The following is a 15417-nucleotide window of genomic DNA, read 5'->3' as shown; positions in this document are numbered from 1 at the left end:
CTTGGAAATGGCATGGGGGGCTTTTTGTGTGTGCGATTTAATTTGGAATTGTGTAATAATAGTAAATTATATGACAACTTTTTTTTGATGAGGAAAAGGGAGTAACTTCTGGAGCAGAAAAAACATTTGAGCTAAAAGTCAAATTCTACTGAGCTTCTTCTGTTTCAGGATGCAAGGCAGAACAGAAAGAACCCTAAATTTGTGCATAGAAGGCCTGAGGTCTGATACTACCTCTGTTACTACCTCGGTGACTTTAGGCAAGTCACAATCACCTAATCTCAAAAATGAGATTTTATCTGATGACCCCAGACATTCTTTCTATCTCAAATATATTAATCCCATATAAACTTATGTCAAGCTGGACAAACTAATGTGGGTTTTTTTTGTTTGTTTCTAATAATAGAGAAACATCCATTTATGATCAAACACTGTCATTGAACTGTCTAAGATAAGGTGATGCATAGGAATAAGAAGATCATATAAATATACATATTGTTAATTTCAAGGAAAAGAACCTCTACATTATAAAACTCAGAATATTATGGTCATTTATGGAATATATTACTTACAGCTCCTTGGTACATTTCAATTTCCTTTTCCCCAAAGTATGGCATCTGTTTGAAAGGGTTGACAGAAATCAATACAGATCCAATATATGTCTGTATTTACATTTAGTTAAGGTCCATAATTATGAAATCCTTAAAAGTGAATGCTTTCCCACCCACCCCCAAGAACATTATTGATCTGTTTTAGAGTTAGTCATTCTTCCTATTTATTGAACATTTCTTTCTTTCTTTTTTTTTTTGAACATTATTTTTCTTGGAAAATCCACATGAATAATTGGGCAGCTGAACTTTCACAGAATCACAGGTTTAGACTTGGAAGGGACCCTTGAGGCCACCAAGACCAACCCCCTCATTTTAAAGATGAGTAAACTGAAGTTAGAAGTTAAATGACTTAACCAAGGTGACACAGATGATAGGTATCAGAGTTAGAATTTGAATTCAGGTCTTCCTGACTCAAAGCCCAGTACTTTATCCACTGTGGGAATCAGCAAAGCTGGGTCCTAGTCCTGGCTCTGCCACCCACAAGCTCTAGATTTACAAGTAAATTCACCTCTATTTGATCTATCACACCAGCCCTCTTTAACTCCATAAAATTAAGAGTGAAATTTGATGATGGGAAAATGCTTTGTAAACTGTAAAATGTTATACTATGTCAGATAAAAATAACTTGAGACAAAAGAACATCAATTATTTCATGATTAAGAGTTACTTTAAGACCATTAGGCAACATCCCTAATGCCAATTCATGCCTAAGATGGCAGTCCATAATTATTGGTAAGCTTCTTCTGAATCTCCCAGGCAAGCCAAATGTCTCATTTACTTCTCTCTGCCCCTTATTAGCCAAATACTTGATGACCTAATAATAGCTAGAGTATATGTAATGCTTTAAGGTTTGCAAAATGCTTTACAAATATCATTTGGTTTTACCTTCTTAATACCTATTATTATCCCCTTTTAGGATAAGGATATGGAGGGTAAGAGAGATTAAATAACTTACTTATCCAAGGTCATATAGCTAGTTCATGTCTGGGGCCATTTTTTGAATTCAGGTCTCCCTGATTCCAGGTCTAGTACTATACCAACTATTGTTGTCATTGTTGTTCAGTTGTTTCAGTGGTGTCCAACTCTTTGTGACTCCATTTGGGGTTTTCTTGGCAGAGATCCTGCAGTAGTTTGCCATTTCTTTCTCCAGCTCATTTTATAAATGAGGAAACTGGGTCAAACAGGGTTGGGAGACTTGCCCAGGGTCACACATCTAGTAAGTGTCTGAGGCCAGATTTCAACTTAGGAACAAGAGTCTTCCTGACTCTAGGCCTGGCACTCTACTAATTGCACCACCTAGCTGCCCCCATAAAAGTTGATTAAGTACTAGTTAGGGACTGAAAACACAAACAAAAAAGCCCAAATCTGGGCCTGTCCTGAAGGAATCTCTATTCTACTGGTTAGGAAGAGAACATATATCACATACATAGATAAGCACAAAGCAAATATAAAACTAATTATCTTAAACCACTATTGAATAACTCAGATTGAAATAAGGAGTGTCTAATATCCCAAAACTGCCCATTAAACATTCCAGTGATGGACAGATATAGAGAGGTCGATAGATAGAAATAATCATTAATGTTCCTCCCAGATCAAAATGCATGACCCTATGAATATGGGTTATTTTGGTGTTAATGGCAAAGGATCAGCACAGTTAGTTACTAGAATGATTTAAGCAATAACAAAATTAACACCTGAAGCCAGAATAGAGTGGGTCTACCATGTCCACTGTTCAAGCTTTAAGTTTTTTTCCCCCCAAGGATAAAAAGTCAGTCCATAAACATTTATTAACTACCTACTATGCACCAGACCCTGTGCTAAGCCCTGGAGATACAAATAAAAAAATAAAGTCCTTGACCTCAAGGAGCTTATAAAATAAGATTAAAAGGGCAGCTAGGTGGCATAGGGGATAAAGCACCAGCCCTGGATTCAGGAGGACCCGAGTTCAAATCTGGCCTCAGACACTTGACACTTACTAGTTGTGTGACCAACCAGTCACTTAACCCTCACTGCCCCTCCCCCCCCAAAGATAAAGTTCTTGGTAGCTGAGCTCTCTCCTTTTATGGAGGTTTTGGAGTTCATAACTCCACTCTCAAATCAGAGGTATAAAAGAAGGTGGTGATAAGGTGGAGCACCACAGCTGATGAGATCTTGCAGTTCAATGAGGTTTTCCCAACAAGATTTGGCCTGAATCATTTGGATAAACTTTGTTGTTCTTTGGTGGCTTTGTCTAGAGATCTAAACTGGAGGATGGACACAGTCAGTCAATAAACACTTATTAACCACTTACTCTGTGCCAGGCACTGTGCTAAGCCTTAAAAACACAAAGAAAGGCAAAAACACAGTCTCTGCTCTCAAGGAGCTCATGGTCTCTCTAATAACATGAAAACAATTATGTATAAACAACATATAGCTAGGATAAAGAAAGAAATAAATAATAACAGGAGACAACCAACTGAGGGAAGACTCTAGAATTAAGGGCAATCAGGGAAAGCTTCCTGTTAGAAGGTGGGATTTGAGCAGGAACCTGAGTATTCCAGCCTTGGAGCACACAGAGATGGAATGTTGAACACCAAGGAACAGAGAGAAGAGCGGTGGAGAGGGAATAAAGGGAATAGGTGCTAGAAGACTGGAATGGTTGAAGGCAGTCAGGTTGTGAGGGTCTTGAATGCCAAAAAGGCTTTTACATTTGATCCTGGAGGTGAGAGGGAGTCAAGAATTTACAGAATAAAGACTGGGGGGCAGCTAGGTGGTGCAGTGGATAGAGCATCGGTCCTGGAGTCAGGAGGACCTGAGTTCAAATCCGGCATCAGACACTTAACACTTACTGTTACTATTATTTATGCAACACTTTTTTCTAGATGCTGTGTGACCTTGGGCAAGTCACTTAACCCCAACTGCCTCACTTTAAAAAAAAAAAAAGAATAAAGGCTGGGCATGGTCGATATTTTATTGTAGGAAGACTGATTTGACAGCAGAGTGGAGGGAAACTTGAGGCACAGAGACCCACAAGAAAGTTATTTCAATATTTAGGATGTGGAGGCAGCTAGGTGGCACAGTGGATAAGGCACCAGCCCTAGATTCAGGAGGACCTGAGTTCAAATACAGCCTCAGACACTTGATACTTAATAGTTGTGTGACCCTGGGCAAGTCACTTAACCCCCATTGCCCCGCAAAAAAAACCCCACCCAAAACAAACAAAAAAACCCATCAATATTTAGTGTGTGAGGTGATGCATCAAGATGGTGTTGGTGACAGAGGAAAGGAGTAGGTATACATGAAAGATGCTAGGAAGGTAAAACAGACAGAACTTGGCAACAGACTGAATTTAGGGAGTGGAGAAAGCCAAATGGAAACCTAAGATAACCATCAATATAATCTAATCACTCCTAGTTCCCACTACATAATTCAGGTGGTCCTTCAAAAAGATCCAGTTAATTGCCTCAGCCCACTGGTTAACCTTTACAGGTATAGGTGTGGCCTAAAAGGTTAATTTGTAAAATGTGTTTTTCTGTGATACAAGGTGCTCCATGACAAATGATGATCAGGTTCAATAGAATTCTAGACTGGAAAATGAGTGTCTCATCCAATCCTCTCATTTTACAGATGGCCAGTCAAATTAAAAACGTCTAGAAGGAGTGAGGTATGGAAAAAAGAGTACTGGATTCAGAACAAAAAAATGTGGGTTCAGTGCTGGTTCTGTTATATAAATGAATTGCCCAAGGAGGACCTGAGGCAGCTGGTGGTTCAGTGGATAGAACACTGGAGGTAAGAAGCACTGAAACTCAGGAAGATCTGGGTTCAAATCCAGCTTCAGAATATTTCAAAGTTGTGTGATCCTGGGCAAGTTCCATAATCCTGTTTGCCTCGGTTTCCTCATTTGTAAAATGAGCTGGAGAAAGAAATGGCCAACCACTCCAGCATCTTTGCCAAGAAAATCCCAAATGGGGTCACAAAGTGTCGGACAGGATTTAACAATAAGGAGTTCACAACACTAGGTAGCAACAGAGCTGTAATAACCCTGGTTTTCTGATTCAGTCTTACCACCATATCACATTGCCTCCCCTAAATCTAGACCAGAAGTGAAGAAACAAATGATACCAATTCTTGTCAGCAAAAATTGTTTTGTTGAATTCTCTGTGCTTCACTGGTCTCATCTTATTCAACTGACTTTTGGCACGCCAGAGCTTTCCCCTCTCAGGGTTAAATTTTTCATCTCTTCTGGTTGTATTTGCACATACCTATTTAACACACATCGTCCCCCTCATTAGATTGTAAACTCCTTTAGGGCTGGAACTGTTTCTGCTCTTTTTTCTATCTCTAGTGCTTAGCACAGTGACTGGCACTTATTAAGTTTGTGTTAAATCGATTAAAAAAGTAACGTGATATACACAAAGAACCTTGGACAGGGTTGTTGGTTGGGTCGTTTCAGTTGTGTCTGACTCCTCATGACCCTGTTTGGGGTTGTCTTGGCAATGATACTATAGTGATTTGCCAATTCCTTCTCTAGATCACTTTACAGATAAGGAAACTGAGGCAAACAGGGTTAAGTGATTTGCCCAGGGTCACACAGCTAGTAAGTATCTGGGGTTGGATTTGAACTCAGGAAGATGAGTCTTTCCCGATTCTAAGTACAGTACTCTAACCACTGTACCACCTAGCTGACCCTGGACCGGGTTAGTGCATCCTGTTATACCATTGGCTTTTTTACTTTGGTCTATTGTTTCTTTATTAATAAAATGGGGGTAGTGATGCTTGAATTTCTTACTTCACAGGATTATCATAAGGAAAGTATTGCATAAATAATAGTAAATCATAGTGAGTTGGTGTTATTATATACAGGGCAGATAGGTGACATAGTGGATATTGAACTCAAATATTGAGTTCAAATCTAGCCTCAGCTACTTACTAGCTGTGTGACCCTGGGCAAGTCACTTAACCCAGGTTGCCTCAGTTTCCTCATCTGTAAAATGAGCTGGAGAAGGAAATGGCAAACCATTCCAGTATCCTTGCCAAGAAAGCTCCAAAGGGAGTCACAAAGAGTTGGACACAACTGAAAAGACTGAACATTATTTTAGTCTGATTACATGCATTTTCATAGGCTGTCTTCTATGCCTGAATGCCCTCCCTGCTTCCTTGGCTTTCTTAAAGTCTCAGCTAAAGTCCCACTTTCTCCAAGAAGCCCATCCTGGCCCTGCTCAAGGCTAATGCTAATTCACCCTGTATATATTTTGCATGCACAGGGTTTTGTGTTGTCTCCCCCATTAGAGTATAAGCTCTCTGAGGACAGGCTGTTTTTGGTGCTTAGCAGATGCCTAGCACATAGTAAGCACTTAATTAAGTGCTTTTTTGACTTGACCTATGCACAAAGTCTATAAGCACTCATTTGTAAATATTTCAAAGTGCTAAATATAACTTGGAGTTGGTTATGGGCAAAAATAGCCTTGACAGAGAGAAGTGCTGAATATATAACAGTGAGTGACTTTCACGACTAACTTGTGTTTGCAGCCAAGAAGCTAGACATTAAGTCATTCCAAGCATGTCCAGGGAAAGCCAGACAAGTTCAGTATTTTTTTTGGGGGGGTGGGGTGGGGGAGAGACGGACGGGACAGGACTGTAATATTTCTCTCACAGAATGTAGAATTTAAATTTCAAGAAGCGCGACAATTTTTCCAGGAAACAAATATGGAGGATAGAGCAGGCTTTTGTGAACATTAACAGCTGAAATGTTGGATTTTGTTAGTAAACAAGGTCAGCATTTTCCCAGTCAATCCTGCTCTGATGTGGCCCAAAGAAATGGCCATTCAGAGGGAAAGCATTAACAAATGATTGATTCAAATGCTGATCTTCAATTTACCCTAGGAGAGGGGCTGCGGAAGAGCAGCTTCACAACTTAATGTGAAATCTAATGGGTCCTGGCTTTAACCATTAATGCTTAAAAAAAACCCAACAAACCCTAACCCAAACCACTTATATCTTTAATATAATGCTGCTCTCTCATTCCTATTATATCTGTTACCTTAACAGAGAAAACAATAAAAGACTTTACTTTAAAAAAAAAGAAAGAAGAAGCTTTTATGTGAGGGAAATATATGCTGTCAAGCTATTGGTATATATATTTTTTAAATAAACACCTATGGGAGTTATTAAGGTAGTGTGGTATATACGGAATAAGAAAACCTGGATCTAACATCTATTCACTATTTGACCCTGGTCAAGTCATTTAATTTCTCCTGAGCCTATTTCCCCATCTGTAAATCGAGATAGCTGGCAAACCTTAAAGTGCTATAGAAACAGGAGTTATTTTTATTTTCAGAAGGGTTGAAAAACATTTTATGTTGAATGGGTCCTAATTTCTATAGAATAACTGTTATTGAATGAGTGTGAAAGATGTGTCAAAAACAAGTGGTAACTGATGGAAATCCTGTGAGGCCCATGAGCATACATGCAACCAGGAGAGGATGAAGGTTTCTAGAATGCCGGGCAGATGCCCTACAGAGAAGTCTTTATGGGAGTGGTTTGACATTTCCTTTTCCAACTCATTTTACAGACAAGGGAACTGAGGCAAATTCGGTTAAGTGACTTGCCCAGAGTCACAAAACTATTAAGTGTCTGAGGCCAGATTTTTTTTTTTTTTTAGTGAGGCAATTGGGGTTAAGTGACTTGCCCAGGGTCACACAGCTAGTAAGTGTTAAGTGTCTGAGGCCGGATTTGAACTCAGGATCTCCTGAATCCAGGGCCGGTGCTCTATCCACTGCGCCACCTAGCTGCCCCGGAGGCCAGATTTGATCAGGGAGATGAGTCTTCCTAACTTCAGACCAAGCATTCTATCTACTGCACCACCTAGCAACTCACATAGCCTCTCCAAAATCCAGTGTCACTAATATACTCACTGATGGAGTCACTATTGGTCAGAGCATTTGGGGAAATAACAATTGTATAAAAAAAAAAAGGAGAGCTAAATTGTTCATGCTATTTGACTTCGAAATCCCACTGCTTGGTATATACTTCAAGGAAGTCAAAGAAAGAAATTAAGGGCCTATATATACCAAAACATTTGTAATGGTACTTTTTGTGAAAAACAAAACAAACAAAAAGAAACCGGTATTTTTTGTGGTATAAAAAAATTACAAAGTGGGTACCCTAAACAAACTGTGCTACATAAACATAATGTATAATATTCCTGTGCTACAAGAAACTATAACTATGAGAGAAATTTAGAGAAATAAGAAGAGTATGAACTAATGCAACAAGGTGAACTAGGAGAAAGATACAGTGAATAGGATATACAGGGATGTACAACAATGTACAGGAAAGGAGAAGTCCCCATTCACTGGAGAGGTGGGGAACTATGGGCATAGAATGCTGCATACACTGACAGAGCCAGGAGATGTATGGGTTGATTTTGTTTCAAACTGTCTTTTTACAGGGGAAGGATCACTTTGGGGTGGGGGATGGAGTGGGAAAAGAAGAGAAAGGAGGGATATATTTGAAAATGCTTGTGATACAAAAATTAAAAGGAATCCATAAAATTTCCCCCGCAAAAGTCAATAGTGCTCAAATAACTCATTTCCTTTTTCATTGAGAAATTAACACCAACGTGGGCAAATGCTGGTGAACACATTCTTAGTCAGCAGAAACTTAGGCAATTAAAATTAAGGTACATATTTTAGCCCACAGAAATGAATCATGGTTTTCATCCTGCTGTGTAAACTCAAAAAGCATGTCTTGATAAGCAATCCATCAGGAAATATTTATTGAGAGTGCACAAACTCTAAGGCACTTTGCCAGAAGCTATGGGGGGCAAAGTGGGAGGTGGGGTGGGGGATGTTAAACACAAAGATAAATAAGAGCAGCCCCTGACTTCAAGAAACTTATGATCTCCTTGGGAGGGATAATTGCTGTTGGGAAAGGAGGTGCTGCCCAGCTTCCTTCTCACTATAAGAATAACCACCACTGTGGCTACTGCAGGAGACTGTGGGGGTTCAGGGGAGCCACATATCCAGTCATCCAGTATTCCCTTTTGCTGAGCTATCCATAATTGTAGCTGACATGCTGCTTTTATAGGTTGTTTTGAAAACTTAACCACTAGAGATATATGGGAAAATGCATTCCCATTTCCAAACAGCTGACTTGCAAATGTCCTTTCAGGACACAACACAGAAATACAGGGAAAACCTTAGACCCCTTAGCAGAGAGGCCATTGTGTAAGTAGCCAGTGCTTACATGCCACGTAAATGGGCAGTTTTTGGAAAAAAGCAAATCAAGACCTACGCTTGATAGCACCCTAGGAAAGGGCCATGGTGAAATTAATGACCTGTAATGGGATCAGTTTAAACAAGTTTTTAAAGGTCATAGCATCATTAGATTAAGAGCTAGAATGGCCTCCTTAATTTTTCAGATGAGGAAACTAGGAGGGAAAAGTGACCTGCCCAAGGTCACATAGCTAGGAAGAATTAAATTAAATTAAAATTCAGGTCCTCTAACTCGAAATTGATTTTTGTCCCTCACAGCACACAAGAGAGGAATCTATATAGAGTACATAGAGTGGGAAGAGAGGGTAGAAGATGATAAGTGACTATGAAAGGGGTAGGGTAGAATTTACTATGATTGGCTAGTGTGGTACACTGAGTCACCTTTGACACCGACATTCCTAACCGGTGTCCCACATGATCTGGACACCCAGGGGAGACAGTTCATACCTCATCCTGGGGCAAGTGTGGTCTTGTGATATCCAGATGGCAGCCAGGTGGGCCAAGTGAGTACAGTGAAGTGGGGATGGGGGTGGCCTCTCAGATTTGGCTCTGGGAAGGGATGACCCCAGGGGAAAGGAATTGTACCACCCTGGATGTTGGGACACATCTGGGACCCAGCCCTAGTCCCAGGATGTCAGCTCCAGATAGTCTTCTGTCATAATGAAGGTAACCCAAGTTTGTATTAAAATTCCACATTGTTTTTTAAAAATCTTTTTAAAAGTTGCCTTTGGCATGCCAATAGTGAAAGAAAAAGAAAGACAAGAATTTTAGGCATTCCTTGGAATACATTTGCTGCCGAGGTTTCCTTAGACAAACATAAGAATGCAGAAAAACTGGCAAATTATTATTTCTTTTCAGTATGGGATAATTTTGAAAAAAACAAAACAAAATCATACACATCTGTCTTTTAAAAATATACATATTTGTTCCTGGACTTTTATTTTTATTTATGTTTTATCAGGGCAATGAGCGTTAAGTGACTTGCCCAGAGTCACACAGCTAGTAAGTGTCAGGTGTCTGAGGCTGGATTTGAACTCAGGTCCTCCTGAATCCAGGGCTGGTGCTTTATCCACTGCACCACCTAGCTGCCGCTATTCCTGGACTTTTTAAAAAAATGGGATTATCTCTGTTAATTCCCTGAATTTTTTTTCAAACCTGGAAAGCCATTAACAATGTTATTATGCGAGAAGACTCTGTCCTGACTCAAATTTTTTTTCTCTGCTAGCAGCCCAGGCAGCACCAGGAGGGGGGACAGTAGGAAAACTCATAACATCCCTAACATGGTTCTAGATCCAAACCAGCTGATAGCAGTGCTGAACTGAAGCCTTGGTATGCTCTAGGTCAGAGCTTCTTGAACTTTTTCTACTTGCAACCCCTTTTTGATGGAAAAATTTTTACCTGACCCTGGGTATATAAGTATATAAAATAGGTATACACAACCTTTTACTATTACCAAATTTTTCATGTCCTCCACATTCAGTTATGTTCTTATACGGGGCCACTTAACTGCCCCGGTGCTCAGTTTCCTCATCTGTAAAATGAGGACATAGATTAAAACGAGAACATTTGGCTTCTGAAGTCCCTACCAGCTCTACATCTATGACCTTGTGCTATGTACCAAATATTAATAGGAGTACTGTCACAAATATTAATAGGAGTACTGTTTTTGACTGTGACAGAAAACTATAAACAAAGTGGGTACCTATTGACTGAGGCTGAAAAAATTGGTATGTGAATGTAATGGGATAATCTTCTGTGGCAAGAAGTAACGAATGAGGAATTCAGAGAAAAATGAGAAGATTTCTATGACCCGATGCAGGACAAAATAAGCAGAACCAGGAGAACAATATACAGAATGACTTCCATTTATGAGGTAAATGAAAATATTAGTAAAAGGAAGCCTTCACTCTGAGTAGATGAAAAACTAGTGAAAGTCTCTGAGAATAGATAATGAAACATACCTCCTTCTTCACAGCAAAAAAGCAGAGGACCACCAGGATAGAATATTGTATACGTTGGCAAATGTGATCATTGTATTGGAGGTTTTTATTTAATTGCTATTCAGTGTCACAGGGGAAGGTTCATTGGTGGTGGTGGGACTCATAATAATTTAAAGATAAAGGACACGAAATGTATTTTTTAAAAGATTATTTCTTGGGGACTATTGTGCATAAAGGATTTGAACCTTAACATTACACGTGTGACTTAATATCAGAAAATAAGTGGCATGGATAATAGAATTTTCTGGCTTTAAAATTAAGCAAATTTTTCAAAAGTCATCTTGTGTAACTGGTTCCATCACTTCCTGGCAAATAGAAGGAGAAGAAATGGAAGAAGTGTCAGATTTTATATTCTTGGGCTCAAAGATCAATGCAGATGGTGACTGCCGCCATGAAATTTAAAAATGCTTGTTCTTTGGAAGGAAAGCTATGGCAAATTGGTACAGCATATTAAAAAGCAGAGACATCACCTTCTTGGCAAAGGTCTGTATAGTCAAAACTATGATTTTCCACTTAGCAATGTATTGCTAAGAGAATTGGACTATAGGGAAAGCTGAGCAACCCCAGAATTGACACTTTTAAACTGTGGTGCTAAAGAAGACTTTTGAGATTAGGCAGAAACCAAGAAATCTGTGTGTTTTTTCTGTTAAACGTCAGGAAAACTATACAGAATTCATTATCATCTTCCTTCTTCAGTGGTTTGGATCTTACAATTTCATTTATAAACATTTTATCAAACCCTCAAAGGATACAAAAATATAGTCATCCATGTATCTTTTCTTCAGATTCTCCACAATGGAGTCCTCAGTGATTTTGGACAGGAGCACCATATCATCCACACCACTATGCTTGACATTGTGACTCTGCCAATGGTATCGATAATGTCCTTTGCTTCCCTGAAAAAAACAAACAAAACCCAAACGTGATTATCAAGAAGGTACATTTTTCTTCTATAATTAAAAATGCAATTACTTTCTGACTTCCTAAACTTTTCCATAAAGATTTATTTAGGGGCAGTTAGGTGGCGCAGTGGTTAGAGCACTGGCCCTGGAGTCAGGAGTACCTGAGTTCAAATCTGGCCTCAGATGCTTGACATTTACTAGCTGTGTGACCCTGGGCAAGTCACTTAACCCCAATTGCCTCACCAAAAAGAAAAAAAAAGATTTATTTACAACTTTTTTGTGAATGAATGAAGTTAAATGAATGAATAAAAAAAGATTGATCAACCCCTTTCTATGTGCCAAGTGTAGTTTTCCAGTTCTGTGTATACACATACACTGTGTGTGTACATATATATATATATATATATATATATATATATATATATATATATATGTATATGTGTGTGTGTACATACATATAGCAAAAGTTTTATATGTACATAAACATGTAAGTGAAAATAGCTATTAACACTTTCTAAGATTCATTTTTCACACTAAATATTCCTCAGACTCTGACATGCCACCTCTCATTTCCGTGAGGTTATATAGACTCTTCCAGATGCTTGCATTGCTTCCCCTTCTCAGCCTCATCTCTTCACCTCTCTGGTTCCAGTCAACACTAAGCTCAAGTGTCATATACACAAAGACTTTTCCAATCCTTCCAGTTATTAGGACTCTCCCTCCAAAGTATTTTGTTTAATTTTGTATAAATTTGTGTTTACTTATTCAACTTGTCTCTCCATCTCCCACCCACACTTCTGTCCCATTATAAGCTCTTTGAAAGCAGGGGCCTTTATTTTTATGGACCCCACAGTTGCCTGGCATAGAGTAGACACTAAGTAGTCACTTATCTTAAATTGATTTATTTTTATAGCCCCCATGGGTGCCTGGCATACAGTGGACATTAAATAATTGGTTATATTACTGAACACATACAGAGGAAGTTTATTCAATGTAAAAAATATAGATGAGTCCCAATTAATGCAAACAATTTCCATTGCATATTCCCATTGGGCTAGAATAAATCACTATATTATATGTAATTATAATATCAAATAGTGTGAATTCAAATACATGCAACCATTTAATTTTATTTGTCTTAATTTTTAATTTTTCTCAATTATATGTAAAGATATGTTTAGAGTTCTAAATTTTTCTCCCACCCTCCCTTACCTCCCCCTCCCAAAGCCAACAAGTAATTTGACATAGGTTATACATTACTATCATGTTAAATATATTTCCACATTAATTAGAACAAAAGGAAGGAAAAAAAACCCATGCAATCATTTTAGGGGAATCATTATTCTCTCTAATTGGTACCTAGATATAACCAATCTATTACAGGTTTATTTACTATACTAAATATATGCAATAAATTCAGTAGCATCCTATATCATCAATATATCAAATGTATTCAATGATCATATCTTGCCTCATATGATTCTAAGTGCTTTATTAATGCTAAGTCTTAATTGTTTAATAGGCCTCCTTTGCTGTGGTTGTATCCCAGCACCTCTGTAACCACTGTAGTTTCTTCTAGCTTAGACACATCAATCACCTACCTCCAGGAAGGAAAAAGGACCTGTATACTTAGAACGGCAGGGCATAGGGAAGAACTGGGATAACACTTTGGGGTTTTTGTTTTGAAATCCTGTCAAACTCTTTTTAAAATACGAAACTCTAGAAACCAAGCCTTTTTAGAGAAGTCCTGAGGAATGTTCTAAATGAAGGCAGAGTATAAAAGACGAGGAATGGATAAGATGGAGGTGTTTTACTTCTCCATGGGGTGAGAAGTCCTGCTGTTCTAATTGCCCACACTTTCAAATGTCTCTCCAGGTCCAGGAAGACCTGCCTTTCTGTTCTGCTTTGTTCTATAATATTCATAGAATTGCAATTAGAAAGATAGATGGAACTTCAGAGGGCAAATAGTCCAGTGCTCTCATTTTCCAGATGAGCAAATTGAGGTTGAGGAGACTTAAGTGACTTGCCCAAAATCATTAAGTGCTGGAGACAGGATTTGAACTCGTCTTCTCACTTGAGAGATAGCACTCCTTTTACTGTACCATGCTGCCTCTCCTTTACTTCTGCCTTTATTTATTTAATTTTAATTTTTTTCTCCCCGAAATACATTGATCGATACATTCTGATACCTCAACAGATACTTCCTAACAAATGCCTAAATGAATTTCTTTTACAATGTTATTCCCTGAGGGGCAGCTAAGTGGTGCAGTAGATAAAGTACTGGCCCTGGATTCAGGAGGACCTGAGTTCAAATCCAGCCTCAGACATTTGACACTTACTAACTGTGTGACCCTGGGCAAGTCACTTAACCCACATTGCCCTGCAAAAAACAAAAACACAAAAACAAAAGAGTGACAAAGTTATTCCCTGAGAAAAATTTGAATATGGATTATTAACCAAAAGGGATATGTCCTCTAATTTTTAAAGTATGATACTAACATTGACCCTCGTTATTTATCATTGCTGTTTTGCTGTTTCCAACTTTTTCTTATCAGAAATAATGCCATGAAGACTACCTATACAAAGACCTTTCATGTTGTCAATAACCTCTTTGGAATATAATCCCACTAGTGAGATTCCATAAATTATGAATAATTTGGTAATTTATCTTGTGTAATTCTACTTAATTATGGTACAGAATAGTTGAACCAATTCATAGCTCCACCAGTGAATTAGTGTGTCCATCTTTCATAATCCACCCAACAATGAGTTTTCCTATGTTACCTTGATGATCTGTTCCATTGATGAGTGTGAGATAGGCTTTCAAAAGGTGGTCTAATTGGCATTTCTATGACCATTAGTAATTTGGAATTTTTTTTTCAGCTAGTCACTTATAGTTTATCTTTCTTTTGAAAACTATTCACACCCATCTACTAGCTTGTCTAATAGAGAGTAACTCTTAAAAAATATATGCTGATAGTTTCCTTGCTAATATTTTTGCATTAATATTAATAAATTGATCTACAGTTTTGCCTGTTTTCCCTCTTCTTGGTTTGTGATCTTTTAGCTCTCAACCCTATCAATGCCCTTTTTGCAGTAATTCCTTTCCCATTTTAAGTCTTTGATCCTTTGAAGGATTTTAAATCTAGAGCTATAAGGAGCTTCAGAACTCATCTAATTCAGCCTCCCACCCCATTCTCCTATGTTTCAGAAACTGAAACTGCTTTCCCTTCTTCCCTTGTACTTTTTTTTTTTGGGGGGGGGAAGAACAATGAGGATTAAGTGACTTGCCCAGGGTCACACAGCTAGTAAGTGTCAAATGTCTACGGCAAAATTTGAACTCAGGTCCTCCTGAATCGAGGGCAGGTGCTTTATCCACTGCACCACCTAGCTACCCCTTCCCTTGTACTTTTAAGAATCCTTAAGGTCCTGCAGAGGATTCACTTTCTCCAAGACTTTTCCATGATTATCTTTTTTTTTTAGTGAGGCAATTGGGGTTAAGTGACTTGCCCAGGGTCACACAGCTAGTAAGTGTTAAGTGTCTGAGGCCGGATTTGAACTCAGGTACTCCTGACTCCAGGGCCGGTGCTCTATCTACTGTGCCATCTAGCTGCCCCCATGATTATCTTAACTCTCACTGATCTTTCTT

At 38.6% G+C, this 15417-nt stretch overlaps 1 protein-coding gene across 1 annotated transcript in view; it reads right to left on the bottom strand.

The window, feature by feature from the left end:
• The window catches only part of MYO1E (myosin IE), a 238269-nt gene that overhangs the window by 142147 nt on the left and 80705 nt on the right, over positions 1 to 15417 (bottom strand). The window contains exons 2-3 of the mRNA XM_043988760.1: positions 11619 to 11762; positions 570 to 659 (exon numbers count right to left, since the gene is read on the bottom strand). Of these exons, the coding sequence (XP_043844695.1) occupies positions 570 to 659; positions 11619 to 11762 (234 nt within the window). The remainder of the gene's footprint in view (positions 1 to 569; positions 660 to 11618; positions 11763 to 15417) is intronic.

This window comes from Dromiciops gliroides, chromosome 2 (assembly GCF_019393635.1).
Source record: "Dromiciops gliroides isolate mDroGli1 chromosome 2, mDroGli1.pri, whole genome shotgun sequence".
In the NCBI taxonomy this organism is placed as follows: domain Eukaryota; kingdom Metazoa; phylum Chordata; class Mammalia; order Microbiotheria; family Microbiotheriidae; genus Dromiciops; species Dromiciops gliroides.
The sequence above is the reverse complement of the archived record's forward strand: the minus strand, read 5'-3'. Positions and strand labels throughout refer to the sequence as shown.